The sequence below is a fragment of the Mastigoproctus giganteus genome, chromosome 3 (genome assembly GCF_048544385.1).
Source record: "Mastigoproctus giganteus isolate SK-2022 chromosome 3, ASM4854438v1, whole genome shotgun sequence".
NCBI lineage: Eukaryota > Metazoa > Arthropoda > Arachnida > Uropygi > Thelyphonidae > Mastigoproctus > Mastigoproctus giganteus.
Window position 1 is genome coordinate 49,734,595 of NC_143577.1, and position 25,371 is coordinate 49,759,965.

The window sequence follows — 25,371 nt, forward strand, 5'->3', positions numbered from 1 at the left end:
TCACTCCGTGGCTGAGTTAGTCGGTCTCGGGCGTAGATAGTAAGGTTTTTTCCCCAGAAACTGGGGTTTTTTTCGTCCAGCAAAACAGGCAAATCGACCAGAGAACATACGCAATTTACAGTCACGAATATGGGTTAATGTAATGATTTTACAGGTAACCCTAATATAGTAATTTTTTTTCTCCCCTTCTCTCCCCCACTCTATCTGCACACAAACGAATGCCCCACCCCACACATCAAATCTAACCTCGTCCAAATTTACAGTTTCGCCCTATCTCAGTCTATTCATTTCAAGCGGCACCCCAACGCAATCGATAATTTTTTTAGGTCCTAGCCGCTGAAATCTCAGGAAAGTAGGCAGCAGGACCTGCCACAGTACTTACTTAAAATACTGGTGTACTTGATCTGTCTCCACGGGGCAAAGTGCGGGCAATGTTGAGCCTCAGTAGGGGTACAACAGTTAAATCGCCAGAGGGAAAACGGTACATGACATTACACATTTACAATATCCACACACTTTTTAAATCTCTGGTCTTCCCAGTGAACTGGTTCGCCTACAATGAAAGCAACGCGGAGATGCTTTCAGCGGAGAACATTTTCTCCGCTGATCAAACCTCGCTTGAACTCTTCCCAAGATTAATCAATGTCTTGTAGTAGTTCATCCCTCTCATTGCTCTTAATTAGCGTTTTAGCAAACCTGCTTTTGCAAAACAATTCTTAATCGTTGTTTCCATCACATCTCGACTCCACAATTTCGCCAAATCTGATATGCACATCCGCAAATCTATAACAGAATCTATAGGTTGGTTGGTTTCTATTCTCCGTATAATTTTTTTCAGTATGCGCCTTTCATGGTGCATTTTTAAATCCTTGGCCCATTGGCTTCAATTTAGACGAGGTATTTTGGGGCGAAGAAAACAAGTTTCATACTTGTTTCGAAATTACTGAGTGAAGGTGGGCAGGGCAGTTGTTTATCAATGCGATTTTTCTGTTTTCTTTCATCGTCTTTCTATTGAAATTCGAAATCCACTGTTCAAAAATTTCACTTGTCATCCAAGATTTTTTGTTGTAGTTGTAGTCCAACTCTAACTTACCATTTTGAGACATTGGAGTTGTTTACTTTTGCCTATTAACAAAAGCTTCAGTTTTTTATTACCAGCCATATTTGCACCAACCAAGAGTGTAATTCTCTCCTTACAATTTTTATCACCTAAACATTTATAACCTTTAAAAGTCAGGGTCTTGTTCATTAAACATTTAAAAAATAGACATGTTTCATCAATGCTGAATATGTCTTTGGGCTCATAATCTAATTCTCTCATCTCTTGTACGTCCTTGGCTTTCTTCTTTTCTAATTCTATCCCGGGGGACACAGCTGTTATGTCTTACTTCATTGTTCCATATGTTGCCCAGAGCTCCTCGGTCGTCTTCTGCTCGGTAGTCCGTTTTCGTCTTGTTCAAGACTCTTGTAGAAGGCTTTTTGGTTTTCATCGAAGATTCTGTTGTTTATTTTCCTCCGGGCGCTCTCTTTGTTTCGATGTAGTCTCATGCTGAGTGCGAGGAGGTTCTGCTTCAGTATGTCTAAGTATCCTCCTATTCTCTGATTTTTGGTCTCTTGTTTGCTGTGGACGTGGTCGCTCTTGAGAATGCTCTTCACTTTTCTGTCAATTAAATATCCTATTACTACGTTGGTACTATGTAAATTGGCCTATATTGACTCTTAATTCTTCTCTCTTCTGCTGAAGTCTTCTTTCCCAAGCTGGCGGTTCCTTGTTTTTTTTCGACTGTTCTGCTGCTGGTCTCTCGTTTCTCCTCCATTAATCCCAGCGACTACTATGGCAACACAGTATACAGCTGTGTCGATGGCCTCCAGTGTTACACCATTGTTGTCAAGGTAAAAAGTAAAGTAAAGTGCAGCCATTATCAACCCACTGCAGGGTGGAAGCCTCCTCAACAATTCATGCTGAGGGAAATGGACCATAATCTGCCACGCTGGTCCAGTGCGGGTTGGCAGATCGACCGTATTCAGCAGGCAGGGGCTTGAACCCCGGTCTACTCAAAGAGCGTGTGCTACTGCACTCCCGCTCCTGCCCACTCGGCTACGGAGGCCGTAATATGGTATTACTTGCCTATTAAGGGGTCTGTGACTCTCCACAGGCTCTATTGGGGATGCTCCGGTATCATGTGGCTTTTTGCGGGGTCCATTCCTTCGAATTCTGTTACGGCCTTCTTCCACTCGTCTTCTACTCTGGATATCATGACCTAATCTCTTTCCACTTCAGCTGCTCTGGGTTATATTTCTCCTTGCTCTTTCTCCTTTTCTTCCATATTGTCCATGTTCTTTGTTCTTTGTAGTTGATCGCTCACGACCTGCTTCATTTTTTCCAAGATTGCAGAAAATATCAGGTTCCTCGTCACAATGCTCCTTCTCCTGTCCGCTGTTCGGTGACCTGAATATCCTGGAATCGTTTCAACCACTTGGTATGTAGTCTCCAACTGTACATTGTCATACTGGTTTCTAGCTTAGTTATTTCGCAATATGTTCGCATGATGAAGGTATTAATTTCGATGCTTCACTTCATGGGTTGGCATTTTCTTTCTTCCTGGGTGGTCACTAGCGCAATTGCGCAGGAAGCACTTCCAGTTGGTTGGGCTGGATGGTCTTGCCCTTCCCTTGTGGTAGTCATATGGGGGGTAGTGCCACTTGCTCCACTGTCTTCCACCGGAGACTGTCTCTGACTTTTCGAGTCAAATCCTCTGCCTAAGGACTGAACTCAAGTGACTTTAACCTGCGCCACACTCGATGCTGTATGATTATCACTTTTCTTCAACATCATCCTCCATCTATAAAGGTGTTTAGCTTCGGCTTATGTGCAGTAGTAGTGCTAGTTCTTGGGAACGAAACCAGATGGCGCCACTATCTGCCTCAGCCGTCACTTCGACCTTGGGGAGCTAGGTATACTGAAGCGAAATTCATTAAGTTTATTATTATTGTTATTTTTATTGCAATTTATTACTATTTTTCTTATTATTATTATACCGGCTTGCCTTCGTGATGGAGACGTGTTTGCTTCTACTTCGCTTTCCATCAAGACTGAAGATAGAAGAACAGGTGAATTTTTGTTTCTCAACCAGTGGCGCGTTATTCTATAGGCAAAAAGACATATGTAGGGCCCTGATCAGAGGGGGGCCCCAAAATCACTATTTCAAAAAAATCATTGCTGTTTTTTTACTAATATTTTAAAGTGATTTTTAGATGAAACTGAACTTTCTACCTGCCAATATCAATGAACTTTACGTGAAGATTAATTTGAAAATTACGTTTTGTGTTTTGTTTTCAAAAATGGTTTTACCGATTTTAATGTTATATAAAATTTAGGTTTTTATATTCGATTTTACAATCGAATATAAAAACCGAAATTTTATATTTAGTTCTTCTTATGTCATATAATTTGTTTGTTTTGTTGTCGGAATAAAATGAAATCGAAAATGTTCTTTATTGGTTTTTTCTTTAGATGGGAGGCCCCCATATTCCATTTTGCCTTGGGCCCCAGGAAGGTATAACGCACTACTTTTCTCAACTGTTTCTAAACAGCATCTCAACAGTTTATATACAGTCGAGAAACATTTCGGATACAGGAAAAAATCTGTCTCGCAACAACAAAGGTAGCGAAAAAGGGATAATATTTTAAGAGAAAATGGGATAATATTATAGATGAATGGATAGACAGATAAATGGGTGGGAATAGGTAGCTTGTTGATAGGCATGCTGATGGATAGATAGGTGGATGGATAGTACAGAATACAACTGGGACGCAAATTTTAAGTCTCGCCTAGGGCGCATGAAACCCTTGCGCCGGCTCTGCTCAGCAAGAATGTTTAGACCTAAATAAATTTTAGCCAGTATTTTATTTACATGATAATCAAGCTTTATCTGAATGCACTTGTATTTCAAAGTTCAAATTTCAAATGTTCGCTAATTCATTCCCTTTTCAAAGAGAATGAATTAGCGAACAATTCATTCCCTTTGAAAAGAAGAAGAAGAAGAAAAAACTGTATATATCTGCACCAAGCACACTTCTCTCAGACTTATTTAACTTTTTAAGCTCTCAAAAAAACTATATTTGATTCATTTTTAAAGAATGAAGTTTCTTCTCCATTTTATTAATATTTATAAACCCCCACATCCGTACTGAATCATTGCTTGGTAAAAAGATAGGCTTGTAAAAGTACTGTATGCGTTGTTGTAGGTATGTGTTGGTTGTAAATTGCGTGTTCTGTGGTCGATTTAATGTTTGTTGGACGCAACACCCGAATTTCCGGGAAGAAAAACCGTTCTGCCCTTGCCTGACACCGACTAACTCAGATACGTGAAAAAAAAAATCCCCATAAAAATTCCTCTTGTCACCCCCACGGGATTCGAATATGCGTGTTAGTGGAATCTTCGTTGGAGAAGACTATCTATTGAAAGGCCAATGTATTCATTTTGAATTCAGTTAATAGTTAGCCAACTCGTAAATTCAGATTTTTTTTTTTAGAAGCGATACATTGACGAAAGTCAGCCGTTATTACCGCGAATGTCGCAGAAAGTTCAAGAAGTAACGAAAATTATAAACTGGAATGGGAGAAGTATAATTATTGAATATTTTCTTTCTTGATTCTGTTATTCACTTTTCTAAAATATTTTTTCTATTTTTTTTTTTTTTTAACATTATTATTGCCACATGACGCAAGGCAAGCTAATACAGCATCAGCCAAAAAAAAAAAAAAAAAACCCGTACCCATCTCCATCTATCCATCCCCTCCTAATAATATCCCTAATTTTCTCTTAAATTTTTATTCAAACTACCCACTTTCACAATACCAGATGGTAATTTATTCCAACAATCAATTGCTCTAGCTGAAAGCAAATTTTCGCAAATCTATCCTGCAGCAATCTTTTTTAAAATTATGCCTCCTTGTGTGTGGATATAAACTTAAATGTCTTTATGTCCACTTTCTCAAAAAGAATTGAATGCCATCATCATTAAGTTTACCCAATCCCTTTAAAATCCTTAAACACTTCAATCAGGTCTCCTCGCAAGTGCATAGTTGCTATCTTAGCACATCGGAGCTCTCTCTGATGTGCTAGGATAAGTAGCAGTCTTCATTCTGGAAATACTCTATATGAAACTGTTTTCATATAGAGTATTTCCAGTCCACGTATTTCAGTCTATAAGAGATGGACCGAAGTCGCTAATAATGACACAATCGTACTGTCAAGTCCATTCAGTTTGTTCAAAAACATTTTTGTCATACTCCTCAGTCATTGTCTTGAATGCAATCCGATTATCACCTTCCCTTTACTGCAAGTCACTTCACGCCACAGTGACTCAATATTCGTATTACCTTTATCTGACTCGCGAAATCCTTCTAAAACTCTCTCCGGTTTCATATCTCTCAAAATTATTCCTACCTCCAAGAACTTTTTGATCAGTAGGATCACTTCCTCACCTTTCCTATCTCTCCTGGATACACAATATTCACAGAAGTTAGTATTAGCAGTAGCAAAATGGCTGCGGTAGTTGTGTAGTCAGGTCGAGTAGCCTCACGCCTGCACCTAGTATACTGGAGGTGACAACCCTCCAGTATACTAGTTGTAGTATTTCTGGACCTTCACATGGGGATTATACTCAGGTTTACTAACAGTGCCACCATCGTGAAGATGAAAGCAGAGGATTTGGTTGTCGCAGAAAGACCGGACTTCACTGAAATTCGGTCCACTTGACCTAAGTGTACTTTGATTTTGTCAGCCTTGATTCTCCCCATTATAATTACTTAATTTCCATGTTGTCGTAGACTGAAGTGGATTTTACTTCTATTGCAATTCCCCTTTCGGTGTTTAAGGTAATTGACAATTGATTTCAAGCCCTCTCAGAGAGGGTGCAATTGTATGTCCCATGTCGCTAACCTGCTTCTGTCAGTGACAACTTCTCTAATCCCTCAACTGCAAGTTTCCCTGATCCCACAATTTCTCCTCTATAGCATTAGCAAAGCCCATGTATTTCATCTTTTTAAGCGAATACCGTCTTTACAAATTAAATTCAGTTGAACTAAAAGGCGGCCATGCTGAGAAAAATCCTCCTTCTCCATAAAAATTGTGATTAACCAGTTACATGAGCAGGAAAAATCAGATCCAGTCTTCATTATTCCAAACAATCTCCTCCCCACCACACTAAACAGAAATTGTTGTTTAGTGAGGGGAGGGAGGTTGTTTAGAGTGGAATGGAGTGCATCGTAATGTCATTACCCATTCGCATCGATAATGTCAAGCACATTTAATATTATTATTAATACTGGCAAATGATGCAAAGAAGCAAACTTATGCAGCAAAAAAAAAAAAAAAAAGCTACAACCACCTAATCTGTCCATCCCTTTTAATGAAAGTAAAATAATTTTACTTTCATTAACAAAAAAATATATAAATAATAATGATGAACTGAATTTTAGATTGCTAACATAATTTTCAATAATTAAGGACTAGTATTTCTCAAATATATAATGATGAAAAGACTTCCATGGTTGAAACTGGATACAATTATTCGGTGTCGAAATTAAACAATATACACTAGTCTCATTTTTGTATATGGAACAAGCACGCTATATTTGATTAAACCTGTTTACTAAGTAGATATTTTCATACTGATTCCTATTTATATGCAAGTTTATTGCATCAGATTTTTTTATTATAAAGGATATGAAAATTAGATACCAAAAGATCATTCCTATGTTCATGGGCGCCGGCAGGATATTTTGAAAGAGAGAATTTGTATTGTTTTAATATTTCAATAAATTAATGAAAATATTAAAAATATTAATTCGAAATCCAGCATGGTGCATTACACTTTCACCATGCTGCCGGCACTCATGCCTATGTGATTAATAATTCTGGAACAAATGCATCGCGTATGCAACAAGTGGTTGCTCAAAAAAGCCTCCGTAGTTGCAAGTCAGACCGGTTATTACGCTCACACAAGTCAGTGATAAGTCACGCTTTTCGGAGGAACATTCATAAGCAGGTCGGCTGCTTTCCTAGAAGGTAAGAGAGTGATATTTCATTTCGAGTCGTATTAATCATTCCTAGGCAGAAATAAAGGCTGAAGAACTATCCCGTGTTTATTTACTTCGTTAAGGACAAAAACTGTAGACTTTTATAAAACTCTTGACACTTGTTGAATTCCAGTAGCTGATATGTCTACAGCAGTGGTAACGCGAGGAGCGTAGCCTCTCGGTGGGAGGAGTCATTACAGAAATGGGAACTACCACGGAATGCACCGAGCAGGAAGTGACACCCCCTGAGCCTTCTCATTTAGCAGAAACTTCAGTGACACCCTCTGAGTCTTCTCATTTAGCAGAAACTTCTGCTAATGTAAATAACAACGAAGTAAGTGTCTTTTATTTCCTTTCATTCCTTTCAAAGTAGAGATGATGATGTGATCAAAATGCGAGAGAAGTTTAAATTTATATACATTTTCAACGTTACATTTTATGTTATAATCATGAAGTATATTACACTTAATGTTATAAAATAAAATGTAATTTACATTTACTTACTGGTTTTATTTAGTAAGCGACCCAATCATACCTGTTTTTTTTTTTAACAGTAGAGAACATTTTGTTGTCTGTCAAGTGATGACTTAATGTATGTAAACAGTGTGCCTGATGCCCTTGCATTCCTGCACTTGCTGGTTTGTACCACCTGACAGTATATGAATTCTTGCCTGGATGATGATCACCATCATAAAAATAATTGTTTGAAAACCATTTTGTTAATAATCAGCTTAGAGTTAGAAACAGGTTTTTAGCTTAATTCTGAAATAATGGTTGAAAAAATTTTGGCTTTCGTAATAAATTTTATGGTAATTAACTTAATACTTGATTTTTTTTTTTTTTTTTAAGTTGTCTTACCACAGAAATAGTGTTGTTGTTTTTTCATTGCTTGAACTGTATATTTTCATAAAATTAATTAGCTGTACATAATCGACCAGTTGTTGAAGGTCTCACTTTTCATTGGAATCAAGTAAAATCGTCTTGTTTGCCACTTGGTATGATAGTCGTAAGCATGGTCCTGCTGGAACATTCGACTTAAGTGCCCGAATGCAAACCAAAATGTAAGTTTCCCATCACATGAAAATCAGTGGATTCATTTTGTTTGCCGCTCCACTACTTGCAAAAGGTCCAGTTTATACTATTCATTTTCTCGCCCCTGACAGTTGGCACTTGGATGCAGTCGCTTCCAACACCACCCGGGCCACGGGATTGATTTCTTTGCTTGCTGAAACATACACGAACCAGTAGATCTAACCCTGTGTACCGCTAGATCAGACTTAAAGTTACTGCTCTGTATATTAATTTAAAAAAAAAATATATATATATATATATATATATACACTGTACTAATCTTGCTATAGTACTCCTTGTATTTCACATCAGATATTCTCAAATATCTTTCAATAAAGGCAAATTTTCAAAAAACAATAATTACACTTAAAGATATCAGCAGTTATTGTTAATTAACAATTGGAAACTATAAGTAATTAAACAACACCTGTCACTTACAAAATTACACAAGTAAGACTTGAGAAGATATAGAAAGGTATAGATCAAAAGCCACTCATTTCGAACACAGTTAATTGCACAAAAGTATTGTACATGGGTAGCAGTAGCCCCATAACATACCAACTTTGCGATACAACACTCAGGGTCATGGAGAATGAAAAAGACCCGAGGTGATTGTGCAGGCAGATATGAAGTTTTCTGAGCAATCCAGACAGACTGCAAGAGTAGCTCATGGGGTTTTGTCAATGATATATAGAAATTTTGCTAGTAGGGATACAGAGGTGATTGTGATTATCCCCTTATATAAGGCAATGGTCAGGCCACTCCTTGAGTACTGCATACAGGTCTGGAGGCCTCATTTTAGGAAAGATGTAAAGCTGCTGGAATGAGTACAGAGAAGGCAATCAGATTAGTGACTGGAACAAAGGTTACTGTTACCAAGAAAGGCTTAAGTTCTGCAAATTGCAGCGTCTGGAGACTAGGCACATGCGAGTGATCTGAATGAGGTATATAAGGCCTTGAATGGTTTGAGCAATCTCAATGCTGATAGGATTCTTCCTCTTGCTCACATTTCGCATCTGAGGGGCATAAATTTAAATTCAGGAAAGACAGTTGTAGAATAGATGAACGGAAATTTGCTTTCAGCCAGCTTTCAGACAAACTTTTTGGAGTGAATGGATGGGTGAATCGGGATGTTTTTATTTTTTGACTGATGCTATATAGTATACAGTATAAGCTTGCTTTCTTGCATCATATGCCTCTACTAATGCTAATGCTCATCATTGCAGTATTGTCAGATGCTAAAGATCAAGAAGTGTACTGTATGGTAAGTGTACATCCTTGGTTTTCTTGCGTTCTAGTTCTATCCAGGTGGCTCGGCTGTTATGTCTTACTTCCCTGCTCCATATGTTTCCGCAGAACTCCTCAATCGTCTTATGCTCGAGTGGTCCGTACCCTTCTTTCCCATCTTCTCCGATACTGCTGTAGAAGCCTCTTTGGTCCTCATCGAAGATTCAGTTGTTTAATTTCCTCTGCGAACTCTCTTTGTATCGGCGTAGTCTCTTGCTGAGTGCAAGGAGGTTCTGCTTCAATGTGTCCAAGTACTCTCCTATTCTCTGATTTTTTTTTGTCTTACGTTTGCTGTGGACGTTGTCTCTCTTGAGGATGCTCTTCACTTTTCCAATTAATTTCTTACTCCTATTGCCCCATTGGTACTGGGCCAATTGGCCTATCTTGACTCTTAATTCTTCTATCTTCTGCCGAAGTCTTCTTTCCCAAGTTGGCGGTTCCTTCTGTTTTCGGTTCTTCTTCTTCTGCTGGTCTCTCATTTCTCTTCCATTCATCCTAGAGGCTGCTACGGCAGCACAATACACGGCTGTAGCGGAGATGGGAGAAATCCCAGGTGCCGTCCGACTCGAACATACACGGCTGTGTGAATGGCCTCCAGTGTTGCCTCCTTGTTGTCGAGATAATGCGGTATTATTTGCCGATAGAGGTGGTCTGTGACTCCCCACAAGGTTCTATTCGGCCTCTGCTTCGGTATCACGTGAGGCTTTGTGGGGTCCATTCCTTCGAATTCTGTTAGGGCCTTCTTCCACTCGTCCTGTATTCTGGATATCATGACCTTGTCTCTTTCCACTTCAGCTGCTGTGGGTTGTATTTCTCCTTGCTCTTCCTCCTCTGGTTCGGTGGTAGTATGTTCTTCCTCCTCTGGTTCCGTATTCTTTATCCTTATCCTTTGTAGTTGATGGCTCACGTCCTGCTTGATTTTTTTCCAAGATTGCAGGAGCTATCAGGTTCTTCGTGACGATGGTCCTTCTCTGGTCCGCTATCCGCTGTTCGGTGACCTGAATATCCGGGAATCGTTCCAGCCACTTGGTATGTAGTCTCGCCCTGTAAGTTTTCATATCGGTCTCCAGCTTCGTTATTTCGTAGTATGCTTGCATGATGTACGTATTCATTTCGATGCTCCACTTCATGCGTTGGCGTTTTCTTCCTTCCTTCCTGTATGGTCACTTGCGCAGGAAGCACTTCCAAGTGGTTGTTATTATTATTATTATTAGTCATATGGTGCAAGGAAGCCTGAGACTTATGCTGCACCAAAAAAAAAAAAAAAAAAAATTCTGCATTACCCTGAGAGAGAGAGAGAGAAAACAAAAGTCAGAAGTAGAAAGGAATCGCCAAGAAAGAGAAAAATGATGATATCCAGCTCAAAACCCTGGGTGCGCCAAGCCCATACTCACCAGCCCCTGGGGTTATGAGCAAGATGTGGTTGTAAGTCGTGTACTATTGCATTTGCTTCTCTGTGATTTTCGCAGACTAATCAGAGGTATAAAAAATTTTATCATCAGCTCAAGTTGTAGAATTTTTATTGTGAGAAGGTATTCAAGCGCAACGACAAACACTAAAGCCAACAAAACACCTCCTTGTGGTAAGCACCATGTTAGAATGTAATTTGCATTTAAACCGGCATTCTCAATAACACCCTCTTAACATAAAGTTTAAAATGAACAGTAATGCTGTTGAGGAAATATTACCAAAGGCGGCTTTGATAAACCCCAACTAGAAATTATTTCTAACAAAATCATTTCCAATTGGAATTTTCTATTTAGTTCCCTCTGTATGCAAAAAAAATGTATCTAGTAGGCTTGTAATGATTGGCCTCTTGGATATTAACAGAGTGCAGACATGAGAACCTATGGGAAAAGCAATGCTGCCTTAGTGGCAGAAGTATAACTTCTCAAAAAATTTCAGAGGAGCACATCCTATCGATATTGATCGAAAGTCACTTGTTTTTTTGGGGGGTGAGGGAGGGTGTTCTTAGTTTCTTTCGAGGTTTGAACGTATATTCCAGATTGTTTCTGTAATGCATTGAAAAAGGGCTTCATACAGAGGCGGATTTAACGGCGGGCGCACCGGGCGCGCGCCCTGGGCCCCGACTTCTGAAGGGCCCACGCAAAACCTCAACAAATTAGTTGAACATATTAGTTCAAAACTTTGTCATTATTATTATGCTATTATTAATTATATTATACATATATTATATTCAAATTTTATTGGAAATAAAACATTAATAGTACATAATATTTTTTATTTATTTTAAAAAATGGTTAACATGTATTTTTATTTTCCCTGTCTCTCTCTTTTTTTTTAAGGGACCCAATATTTTCTTGGCCTCAACCGACCCTAATATTCTGGGGCCTCAACCTACCCTTAATATGCTCCTGGCTTCATATGTACCTGATGGCTCCCTGATATCGGCTACATATGGGTTAGGTATTTTCAAAAAAAAGATGGAAACTTCTGCTGCTCTGCTGTAGTTTTGTGAGTATGCCATTTGCCAAAGTTTGGCAACACCGCTGTCTAATGATAGTATGCTACTGCCAGAGGATCTAGAAAAGTTGGGCAAATGGGCTGAGAGTTGGTAACTGAAGTTTAACATTGACAAATGCAAAGTACAGTACTGCATATGGGTAGCAGTAACCTCAGAGTAATGTACGAACTGTGCGGTTCTACACTCAGGGTAGTAGAGAATGAAAAAGATCTGGGGATAATTGTGCAGTCAGGTATGAAATTTTCTGAGCAGTGCAGACAGCTGCCAGAACATCTGATATACAGGAATTTTGCTAGCAGGGATAAGGAGGTGATTATCCCCTTGTATAAGGCAATGGTCAGGCTACACCTTGAATACTGCATACAGGTCTGGAGGCCTCATTTTAGGAAAGATGTTGAGCCACTAGAACGAGTACAGAGAAGGGCAACGAGATTAGTGAGTGGAACAAAGGGTTTCTGTTAACAAGATAGGCTTAAGTTCTGCAAACTGCAGCGTCTGGAGACTAGGCATCTGCGAGGTGATCTGAACGATCACCTTGCAAGTTCATCTGCTGATGAGATTCTTCCTGTTGCTCAAATTCCGTGCTGAGGGGGCATAAATTCAAATCGAGGAAAGACAATTGTAGAACAAATGTGCGGAAATTTGCCTTTAGTTGATTGCTGGAACAAGCTTCCATCTGTCGTTGTGGCAGCTGACAACTTAAATAAACTGAAGGCTGAACTGGACAAACTTTTGGAGTGAATGGACGGGTGAAACGGGAAGAAGGGTTTTTTATTTGGCTGATGCTATATAAGCTTGCTTTCTTGCATCATATGCCTCTGCTAATGCTAAATGCTAATATACAGATAATTTACGTATGGTAATATACACCCTCCTCTGTTTTTGCTCAATTACAGAGTGGGAAGGCAGCCCTCTATAATGACACATTAAAGCGACACGAAAATAGATACATTCTGGAAACAGGCCAAAGTCCCAGCTTCAAATATTTGTTAGCCCATTTCAAAGTCTGCAGCATCATCAATTAAAATGGTCACGGCAAACCATCCCAAACCAAAAATAAAAAAGCAAGCTACAGTAAAAACAGAATTTCCGACGCTGGCGTGTTGCTCAATACCGTTTTATCTCAGCAGCTCAAGCGACTACTTTTCACAGATGCTGAATAAGGAAGTCCTCACGACGTCAAAGAAGCCTTCAAGAATCCACATCCCAGAGTCTGTAGGAAACAGTACACTGGGTGGACAGAAATCATGAAATATCTACCTAGTAACGGGTAAGGCTCACCTTTCGCCCCGATAAGGGCAGTCACACGGCTTGGCATTTAGTCCACTAGTTCACAAAAACGTTCCTCAAGTATTTCCATCCACGATTGCTGCACCGCTGTCCATAATTCCGTCGCATTCCTGGGTGGAGGAACCAAAGCTCGAATGGATCTATCCACAGAATCCCAAAGATGCTCTACAGGGTTCATTTTCGGTGAACGGGGAGGCCATTCCTTGGTGATAAAATCTGCGGAATGCTCTTCGAACCATGTTCTAGTCACTTTGGCTCTGTCGGGACGCACATTGTCCTGCTGTAAGAGTCCATTGCCCTGTGGGTGCAGGATGACCACGAAGGGATGCAGATGGTCTGCAAGGGTGGGCACTTAACATGTACCATTCAGAGACATACCAGAGGTCCTAACGTATGCCAGTTGAACACGCCCCAGACCATTACAGATCGTCCACCAGCCTGAACAGTTCCTTCTTGACATGACGGGTACATAGCTTCGTGCGGTTTCCGCCAGATACGCACCCTCCCGTCCGCTGGAAATAACTGGAAACGGGACTCATCGGACCAGGAGCCATCTCAAATCATCCAAGTCCTGGTACAGTTCTTGTGAAATTGCAGTCTCTCCTTTTATAGTTTTATTTAACAAGTAGTTCCGGTCATATGTCTTTAGGCGATTTCATATAATTTCCGTTTTAAATAATTAATTCAAAATATTGATCTGATTGTTTCTTCAGTTCGACCGACCTCATCCTTAGGGAGGACTGTTTTCCACATATAACTTGCAGCAGTAGGATTCCGTGTAGAATATTCTGATTAAAATTTACTTTGAGGAAGAACCAGGTATTTTTTGTTGAGTGGTGGTAAAGCAAATCCAGGTGCTTATCCAACATGCTGTAACAAACAATTGGTACAACACCCGGACGTAGGCATGGCGCGATCCTTGTGTAATTGATGAGTTGATTCAACCCGTTCAGAATGGCTTGTTTCTTGTCTGATCATATTAATATTATAACATTCGTTGCATCTATAGGAAAAGACAGTTCATGTCCTTTCCTGTCCTATCTATCTATCATTACCAGTATATTTATAGTCAGGTAATCGTGTGATAAGATAAACTTTTTCTTTCTTTTTTTTTTCGTCTTAAATTTTGACAAACGTACTTGGTAGCCATGAGTTGAGTACTAAGCTCATGGACGAGTAAGACGGATGTAATCTAGATATAAAAACAAGATGTTTGTTTTTTTATTGCTATTATTTCGTATCGGGTAAAGGCAATGTGTCTTATGACCGTTTCTTCTATTCGCTCTATGTAATGCGTTATCAAAACCATTCTTCAATTTGTTCACGATATTAGCCATGAGTTTTGCATCTACAAAGAAAAATCATATAATCGAAAAGTCTCAACTAGGAATCGAGTTTGATATTAACCAGAATTTAATGAGTTAATTTTTTAAATACAAAATTAAGTCCATGATGCGTTTGCACAAATGACTTCCTGACATTGTTAAGTACAGTACTACGACAAGAGTTGAATCATTAACGTAATTAGCAATTACGTTAATGATTCGTTAATTGCTACATGGGCGTTTTTATTACTTGAGATATACGTGATGAAATTCAGTTAAGTTTGTGTTCACAGTCCTATCCAATGGGAGTATAAGCTTTATCTGAAAACCGGATGTTGTGTTAATACATACTACATTTTTCTCCCTCTGCCCATTCGGCGAGTTGAACTTTCCTGCTTATCATTTTTGGAAACTTTATTCATCGCTGTAATCTTGTATGGGGATATTTTGAAATCCAATTGAAGTATTCGTTCAACAGAATACTTCGCTGTATTGAGACTCTGAACAGAATGTCTAAGCTGCATTGCAACTCTGAGGGTTTCAGCATTTTCTGAAGAACGCACTGGCCGCATGTGGTTGTTTTTGTTCCTTTATACAGCGTTCCTCCTCAAACTGCTGGGATAAACGACGTATCATGCTCCTTATAGATGCCCAATGAGTTACAAGGGGAAAAAAAATCTGCACAGCAGTCACTATTTATTTGAGGGGTGGGGAATGCAAGTATAGCCTACTGCTGGAACAACTTCTTTCCCATTTTGTCTACATCAAAACTACTCTTCGGACGAGGGTTAGATGAATAGCCTAACTGTCAACTAAAATATACATACTTTTGGGGTTCTCTGCAATCGGGAATCGACTAGGCTCACGTAGAAAGATGGCCTTCCATATACTGTACATTCTAACCGAAGCACTGGATATTATGTTTGTTGCCATGCACTTATTGGAAGAACGAATTGGTTGGAAATATGGAAAATGTACAGAAAAAAAAAGAGTTAAGTAGTACGCGTATGAAAGTCGTTTCTTAAGAGCTCATTTTTGTTATCAGTTTACTAAATATATAAATTATTACTGTTTGCTTATTAATCACAGCAGAAACATTAAATACGTTATATTTCAGTTCTTGTTAAAATCCAGGAGGAAATAAGAAGGGTACAATTACAAAAATGTTGACTTCATACTACAATCTGAGGTACATATTGCTCTTATTTTATTAAAGGCACTGAAGGTCCGTGAAAAGTGTTGAATTCGATTTTTCATTAAAAATTACGGGGGGGGGGGGGATGGGGAGCAGGTAAAGTATTACAAAACTTGAGTGAGTATTACATTTTCAGATACGTGCAGTGAAACGAAAACAATTACTTTTATGTACTACTACTGCTACTTAATTATTTGGTAACAAGCCTTTTCAGCCTTTTTACATTTCTCTTAATCACAGAAAAAGAAAATTCAATATTAAGAAATGAAATCGAACGTGTCTAAAATGTAAGCGCTGTGTTCATTACTTAGCTTATTTTTAAAATCGTATACTTTGAGGTAGACACAGGTGAACCCGCCACAAATTGTTCATAGTTTGCTTCATTTTTGTGTATCCACAACATTCAGATATTAAAAAATAAGGCAATTTACTGTCGAACAAACTGATAACAAAAAAAAAAGTATATTAGAGCAGTACTACTGTACAAGAACTTTACAAATTACTATTCTTCCATGAAATAACAGAATGTACAGGAGAGAAAGAAAGAAAAGTCTCGCGGAATTTTGCAACTTATTCTTGACTATCGTTTTAACTAGCTGTTTCCCTTATATCCGCTGTACACTTGTACTCCTTGGGTTAAATAGACCCCATGCAGTTTCTCTAAGTTTTTGTAAGGAAATGAAAACGTGATACGAAGTAAATATTTAATTATATAAAAACGGAAATAAAGTCGGTATATTATAATAACAGTATACAAAATGGTAGGGTACAAAATGCTATATTAGCAAACAAAAGTTTCTACTCTAAAATGATAAAAACAACAGTCATTACTTTTCACAATTAGGGCAGTAATGTTAATGTTAACTGGAGCAGGTGATCCTGAAACTGAAAGTGATGCTGACGTTCCTTGAAAATTCCTTACAGTAGCAGCAGCTTGATCGATTCTGGGTATATTTTATTTCTCAGGGTAATATACGGAGTTATCAGTGACCTTCCTAATTTTTCTATGAATATTCTTCTCTTGTGCAAAAAATTCTTTTTTCCACTCTGGATTAATTTCTCTCCACAAAATAAATGCGTTGTATTCACTTATGTCAAGCATGTTGTAAAATATAATCATTGGCCAACGATTAGTTTTCCTTTTGCAACTATTGGTTGCAATAAGTTGATCCAGGCTGTCAACGGCTCCATTTGTGAAATTATAGTTGTAGTCCAATATCAGTTGCGTTTTTAATTATTCCAATCACTTACCTGGTTGTTATGACGCACCGTACCCAAAAGAATAACGTTCTTGTTTTTCTTAGAAACGTAATCTACCACTGTAGTATCTGGAGTAAAATAAAAAGTAGAACTATAAACTATTTTCTTCGTCGTTAAGATTTGTTTTAGTTCGGGTTTGTTTTTTTCTAATGGTACCTGGCATTGTAGTTTTTGTTTGAGTAGCATTTGACCCAATTATTAAGATGAGAAAAAGTTATAATTAGCAATGTTCTGCCCACAAAGTTCATATGTCAGGCATAGGCGCCGGCAGGCTATTTTGCAAGTTGGTGCATGTGGGAATACATGTTTTGTTCACCAAATTTTCGAATACGTGCAATATCTTATGCTTCAATAAATTAAAATATTAAAAATTGTGTATTATTTCGAAATCCAAAGCTGGTGCACTTACACCACCTTGCACCATGCTGTCAGGTCTAACACTACACGCATACCTTTTTTTTTTTTTTTCCAGGAGCTTCTCCAAGTATTTTTGTTTTCTTGTGTTAACCTGTTAACCCTGCATTTTTAGGGCGTAGGAACTTACTATTACAGAGAGTCTGTATTTTGAGACCATACTTAGCTAGTTTGCTAGAAATATATTGTTTGAACGGACACCATCCTCTAAAACTTATCAGCTGTTCATCCACAGTTACATTTTCACCTGGATTGTATAACTTTTGAAGACTTCGACCCACCTTTTCCATAATTATCTTATCGCAGCTAACTTGTCTTTTGCTATTCTTTCTACAAGATAAGTTTTATTATCAAATCGTGAGACGATTTCACAATTTTTTTTTTGGCTGGTGCAATGTTGTTGTTGGTTTTTAGGAGCATTAACAACTAAGGCCATATTGCTCCGGGGATATGCGGTGGTCATTCCCTGACCTTTCCGCATCCTCCGTAGTTGGTAGGCACGGACTCGAACCCCGGTCTAATCAAGAAGCGTGTGCTACGCGCTGCTGCTCCTGCCCACCTGGCTACGGAGGCGCAATATCTTATGTATCATAAGATATAAACATAAGATATCGCATGTATCATAAGCCTTACGCTTCCTTGCACCATATGGTTAATAATAAGTCTTTCTCAAGAAGGAATATTTAACTGTTTCATCTCGCCACAGAAAGTCGACTTTGCATTCACTACATAAAATCACAGTCAGGATAAGTCGAAGACTTTGTGTACCACAATAACATATGCAGTAACCACAATAACATATGCAGCTGAAATTGCTATGTGATGTACCCATAGCAATTTTGAAGCTGTAATCAAGAATAGTAGCCTACTGCTCAGGAAATAGAACGAAATCCATTTACCAGTCTATGCAGTAATGTAATGAACAGGGGATGAACATCTTTTCATTAACTACTAAAGAATACACAGCTCAGTAGCAGACCAGTCAGAACCAACATCTTCAAGAAACAAAGCAATGATTCACTATTCAATCGTCGCCATCACAATCGGCAGGCTCGCCGTGTTGGTTTAATCGTCCACAGAAGACGATTAGACCAACTTTCTCCGACACAAACCCAGCCACCCATAGACGACAAGTGTACTTCAAGTGTGATGGATCACAAATTCAAACTCAAGTGTAGTCCCTAAGTTCTGCCCCCAACTTCAACATCGAGATGAATTTCATAGTTGGCTCAACAGTTCAAATATGTCACATACCACTGTACGAGATGTTTCCCAGCCGCAGACAACTTCATATGACTTATAAACACCAGCCAACAACAACCCCATATGAGCTTGCAATGTGATGTCTTTATTATGGAAGTGGTGTATCTGGGCGGACCACGAGCAGTTCTCATTACATCAACAGAAGTCTTTCGTCCATGTTTAGGAAATGCTTCCATCAGCCAATGTACATTTTTATTTTTTGATTAAACTGATCGCTCTGCTTGCACAGCTTGCCCTCTATTATTTGTAAAACAGTCACAGTCCGAGGTATCAAATTCCTCTTCTGCTGTTTCTTCTGATAGTTTGTAATAATTGCCTTCACTTATGTGACTTTCTTCTTCAAACAAAACATGTTCCTCGTGATCACTAGAGTGACATGCATTTGCATGTATTATTTCGGCTAGTTCATCATCGGTAAGTAGCACCTTGCCATTATACAATCATTTGTTCACAGTGCGGTGTTTAAGGCGACACGAATATCAGTGCCTTTTTGTTAAAAACACTAACACAGTACACTTTATATAAGTTAATTTCTTTTTTTTGCACTTTAAAGAGAAGCCTAAGTTAGGGCATGCAGAAGCCTCGGTTGTTAATCTACGTAAACTCTTGTAAGTGCAGTTGTAGTTGCGAGATGAAGGATTTATTATAATGATGGTCGGGATTTTAAAGGTCTAATTTTGTTAAAGTACTGAGTTCAACTTAATGCGAAATTAATGAGCCACATTTGGAAAATGAGCTGCTTTTTATACGGTACTTTAAAGAGGAGGATACTGAGTGAAATAAAGTTGAAATTAAATGGCTAGTGTACTTTTGCATTATAGGTAAAGTCCTTAAACAGAAATAACCAACCAAACATACCACTTATAAAGCGGAATAGACTACTTCTTTAAACCTTATTTAATGTGAGATAACAACAACATTAAATATGATTGGTAGAAAACGAGTATGATAATGTACACGGACGCCCTCAAAAATTTTACTAGGATTGTTCTATAAAGAATGATATATTTTTTTTCACATCTTTATTAATCATCCGTATTTTCATGGTGCTTTTCAAAGTATTGCCCATTTGATGAAATAAAATAAATAAATTTTCTGTTTATACTCCGGCACGACAACCAAGTCAATAGAGTTTACAATAAATCATCAATACAAATATTTATCGGTCACGGGCTTGAACCCCAGTCCACTCAAGGAACGCGTGCTATGCACTCTCGCTCCTGATAACTGGGCTACGTCTTGGACCAACAGTTCTGCCATTCTTCAAAAACATGGTGGAAGTAATTTTTTGACGTGTGTTTGAGAATCGCCTCCGATGTCTTTACAACTTCTTCTGACGACTGGAAACGTTTTCCACGCAGCTCCTTTAACTTTTGAAATAAAAAAATAATAATAATAAAATAAAATAAATCGCGGGGTGCAAGGTCAAGGCTGTAGGGTGGATGTGGAAGACATTTGACATCAATGCTGGCTAAGTACCCGACGACAGTACGAGAAATGTGGTCTCATATTGTCGTGATGCACTATCCACCCAACTGCGTGCAGTTGTCGTTTGCGACGAATGTGATCCCTCAAAGTGTGCAGTAGTTCTTAATGAGGTCCGGTAACAGTCGTATGACGTGGCACAACGCGCTGGTAAACCATTCCTTGAATGTCAAAAGAGTTGACCATAACCTTTCCTGCAGAAGCCACAACTTTAGCTTCTTTCGGCGTTGGTGATGACGTAGACTTCCAAACAGAGCTTTGTTGCTTACTCTCTGGGTCGAAATGATGAAGCCAGTTCTCATCCGAGTATCCCCTTTTGCAGAACCTTGGTAGAAGTAGAAGTTACTGAAGATCAATAAGATCTTCAGTAACCATTCGTAGCAGCTCTTAACACATCTCCATGCATACTTGCTGTTGCCCAATAGTAGTCTTGGAACTCAGTTTGCACAAACACGTATTATTTGTGTATACAACCATCTTCATCCAGCAAAACAGGCAAATCGACCAGAGAACACACGCAATTTACAGATACAATACACATGGGTATATGTAATAACTTACCGGGTGACCCTAATGTAACAGCTTGGTTTGGTTTTTGTTCCTTTAAGTGAAGCGGACTTTCTGAGCACCAGAGAAAATTTCCAGCCCCTGTAAGCAGTGGATTTTTTGTCAGCAGGTATATCCACAAAAAAAAAAAAAAAAAAAAAAAAAAGGCGCCAATTGCCTAATACTAACCTAACTATTATTTTTGGGTTTTAAATAGGGGGGAGGGGTACGCCATTTGTAATAAAGGCGTATCTGTATACGCCTTTATTACAAAAAATTATATTAAATATGAAAATAATAACAACAAACTATTTTATAAATGATTATTTTTATTACTATATTTAGTAAATACTTTAAAATGTTTTATTCATTACATACATCTGGTGAGTATGGGCTTGGCACACCCAGGGTCCTGAGCTGGATATCATCATTCTTCTCTTTCTTGGCGATTCTCTTCTATCTCTCTCTTTCAGGGTAATCATAATTTTTTTTTTTTTTTTTGGCTGATGCAGCATAAGCCTCAGGCTTTCTTGCACCATATGGCTAATAATAATAATAATAATAATAATAATATCATATACAGTACGTATAAAATATAAGCAATATCTATAAACATGCGAAACCAAAATAAACATGCGAAAATAAACATGCGAAACCAAATAAACTGCAAAAATGATACATAAAATAAAACATTACAAGAAAACGAAACACGAGATATACAAACGGCAGAAAGTTTTAAAATTTTATATATACTGTATATACACACAGTATTTAAAAATTTTTACGTTATTTTTTCACACTAGAGAAAATTTCCAGAACTTTATCGTAATTTATCTCTAATGATAAATCACGCTCAATACTTAAGAGCTTTAAAATACTTTAAACGGTCCTCTGGGTAAATATTTACCCAGATCAAATTACAATTCATAAATTCTATAATTTTTACACTAATTACAGAGCTGAAACTCGGTATAGCTGGAATCAGAACATTTTTCTTGAGTTTTCCTACTTAAATTTTCAAAACCTTCTATTGAATTTCACGCAAATGACAAAAATGTGACATCAAGTATGCAATTTTTTAGGCCTTTTTCAATTAATTTTTTTACCCCCACCCTAATCAGCCTAGAGCTTATGAAACCCGACACTTGATTCGTTTCTTGGTGTAAAGCGCGCGAATTTCTTTTTACGGAGAGGAGCAGTTCTCATAAACAACTCCGCGTGAATACGAGCGAAGCGTGGGAAGTATATAAACAGCTACATCGTACGACTACATCGAGACTGTAAGGGAGAAGTGTAAATAAACAAAAGACGAACAGGAGCTACTGTTTTTGACATAAGAGGCAATAAAGCCATACAGTACCAATAACAGTTTATGGAAGGTGAACAGATCGTATTTCCTTTCTTCAACGTGTATTGCTCCTACGAACAAAAGATCAAGGAAATTCATCTGTTCGAAACGGGAAAAACTGGTGTAAAACTGATAACACTGCAATGCGCATTTGATAAAAAAAAAAGAAAAAAAAGTTTGCTTTATTGTAATTGTTTTTAGTAAACAATATCAGAACAGCAGTTTCCTGGGTTTGATCTTCTAACCAAATTTCGAGAAAATATTTCTATTTATAGCTGCGTTATAAACTTCGAAACTGGTGCATCAAAAGAAAGAAAAAAAAATCATCCGCTATGAATTTCTTTCTTTCTTGAAATGTGTATTGTTCACATAACTGCAATATTTATAACAATACAAAGCTAACAGATTACAACTAACGGCTGCTCAAAAAGTATCGTTAGAAGATATTTGCTTGTTACGCTTTGATGTCATCGCAAAGGGAGAAATTCTGTTTTAGCTCAGAAGCCAAATAAATTCACCATCCATGGTCATAATGCTGTTCTGAACTGCAATAAACAGATAAACTCCGCTGACAAATAGACTTACTCCCCATCACTTTTATTGTTTTACTGTGGTTTTTGGCAGATGAGTCGGTGACTGCTAAATGCAGTGCGACTTCTTGTATTCTCTCTCTCTCTCTCTCTCTATTTCGGGATCTCTGACCTGTGGTCATCACGTAATATAAACAGAAAATTTGTTCGTCGGAATGCTGCCCATCAATTATCAACTCTTTTACCGACCTTCTAATGTATGTTCAAATAATCCACTTTGCGAAATTCGAAAGTGCTACATCAATTAGGAACAAAAACGGTTTCCCCCAACATAATGAATTACTTTATATGTATAATAATGATTTTACTGACTGGAAGAAACTGTCCACAATAAAACAATTGTACAAGGCGAAAACATGCGGTCACTCAAAGGATAAGCAATACAGCGATGTTTGAAATTTATAATGCAGTTCACTAGCTAATATTTCCAGAGGAATTATTCTGGATTTTTTATCAAATGAGCACCAGACCAAAATCGGACTAATTAGTAATTCCGCATCCTAGGATGAACTGACTAATTAGAACTCCAGCATCTGTGATGAAACGTCATGCACACCGATATCGTTTGGTACAGCAATAATGTAAAGAAACGAAGCAAAATATTGTAACAGAGCTATAACGCAAAATAATGTTAGAAAGTAAAAATGTAAAATATTGTTCTCTAAAACAATTGCAGTTTCCGCATCCTAGGATGAAACTGACTTAGAGCTGCAATGCTGTTTTATTATTATTATTATTATTATTATTTTTTTATTTTTTTTTTTGTTTTTGTATGGGCGGCTCCTACAACAAAAGTCATCTCGGCCTCGTTGCTCTGTTCAATTTTTACGCATTGTCAGGGTAAGGCCAGTGTGTGTTGTGAAAAAAAAAAAAAAAAATCATCCTGCTTAGGAATATCCCATGTTGGATGAAGACAGATGAAAAGGAAGACAAGAGAGAGTGACAGGAAAGAAAAACTGTTTGTGAGCTTATGTGTGTGTTCTGTATTGTGATGTTGTATTTGGGCATTCTGGCTACCTGGAAGCAGCAATCACCTGGCTGCCTCCAGGTACTCGTCCCTACCAGGAGGGCAAGATCTCCCCTACTAACTGCACGCTCTCCTCCCTGGGGAACTGCTAGTAGTAGTAGTAGTGGCATGTGATGCAAGAAAGCAAGTGTATGAGCTTATGCAGCATCAGCCAAAAAAAAAAAAAAAGTTTCCCAGGGAGGAAAGAAAAACTTGTATAAGATGAAGAGAGGGAAGGAGAAAAGAGGAGAAGCACTATCCCGGCCCAGGGAAACCCCAATCCAGGATGGATTGCTAGAACAACACAAGAAAAAAAAATAAATAAATAAGAGGCAATAAATTAAAATAACAAAATAAAATAAATAAATAATAATAAATAATATAAATGAAAGTTAGCGCTCTGGAAGTTTGACAATCTCTTGGCCTTCTCCCCACCAAAAGGGTATTTTTTATTTCTCTCTCTCTCTCTCTCTCTCTCCAGGGTCGGACTATAAAGGGTGGACTCCCTCCCCTAAGGAGTTTTTTTTCCGTCAAGTGAAAGAAGGGAATTGGAAATTTCATGAAACTGAACCCTGTTTTTCTTCATTCGGTGAACGGCTACTCTGTCAGCGCAAGAGAAGTGAAATTACATTTGCAGCTCAGAATGGAATTCAAACATTGAAACACATGACATTTTATGGTGAATTTTTCGGGCGTTGTGTGATAATGAAAATTCAATTTTTCTCTGGAAATTTTTTGATGATATCAAATGCATATCAAGGAAATATTGAAGTATTCAATAACAATTACTTACAATTTCCCAATCCCTCACTACGAGTAATGGATTGTTCTTACAATCTGTTACTAGCTGCGCATTTTTTTTTTTTTTTTTTTTCGTTGTACACCAGGTGAGATGCATGTGAAGTTCCTTCGATATCAGTTTTCGAAGTTTATAACGCAGCTATGAATAGAAATATTTTCTTGAAATTTCGTAAGAAGATCAAATATACATCCATGAAACTGCTGTTCCGATTTAGTCCTCTAGAAACAATTACAATAAAGCGAACCTTTTTTTTTTTTATGAAATGCGCATTGTAGTGATCAGTTTTACGACATTTTTTTTCTTTCCGTTTCCAGTATAGCTTCCAATAGATGAATTTCCTTGATTTTTTTTAGTAGATATTGAAGAAAGGAAATGCAATATTTTAGTTTTTCAAAACCAATTCGTTGCAATTCTTTCGTACAACAATTACGAAAAGCAATAAGGCTACTGTTGTGAGTGAGCCATGCAAATTAGTGTTTGCAAGTAAAGATGCTCAACTGTTTGTTTTCCACGAAAGTTGTTTACAGTTTCATTTTCTCCTTGGATCACCTTGGTAACGCTAATGACGTAAGCTTGACCAGTCAATTATCTCTCTGCGTGCGTTGATTCGTTTTAGCCAGAGGCGTCGAGCTGACGCGCGAATTTTGAACTAATAAAGTAACGCGTTTTATTTTCAAAGCTTGGATCTTGTTTTGCCGACATCAAAATTTAATAAATTGAAATGTGATCGTACATTTTTGCTGTTTTAGAGTGAATTAATAGTTTTTGCTGAGCGCTAAAGGTAGGAAATTAAAGAATATACTTCTGTTTATGTATATTGAGAGTTTCAATTTTGTATATTGAGTAGAAATTTCAGAAATAATTAGTTTCTATGACGAGGCCGGGTGTCAAATTACAGTTAAAAATTGTGCTCAAA

At 37.9% G+C, this 25,371-nt stretch overlaps 1 protein-coding gene across 1 annotated transcript in view; it reads left to right on the top strand.

Annotated features, from left to right (window-relative positions):
• Positions 1-7,068: 7,068 nt before the first annotated feature.
• The window catches only part of LOC150087942 (uncharacterized), a 61,641-nt gene continuing 43,338 nt past the window's right edge, over positions 7,069-25,371 (top strand). The window contains exon 1 of the mRNA XM_090369971.1: positions 7,069-7,422. Coding sequence (XP_090226097.1) covers positions 7,291-7,422 — 132 coding nt within the window. The 5' untranslated portion in view covers positions 7,069-7,290. The remainder of the gene's footprint in view (positions 7,423-25,371) is intronic.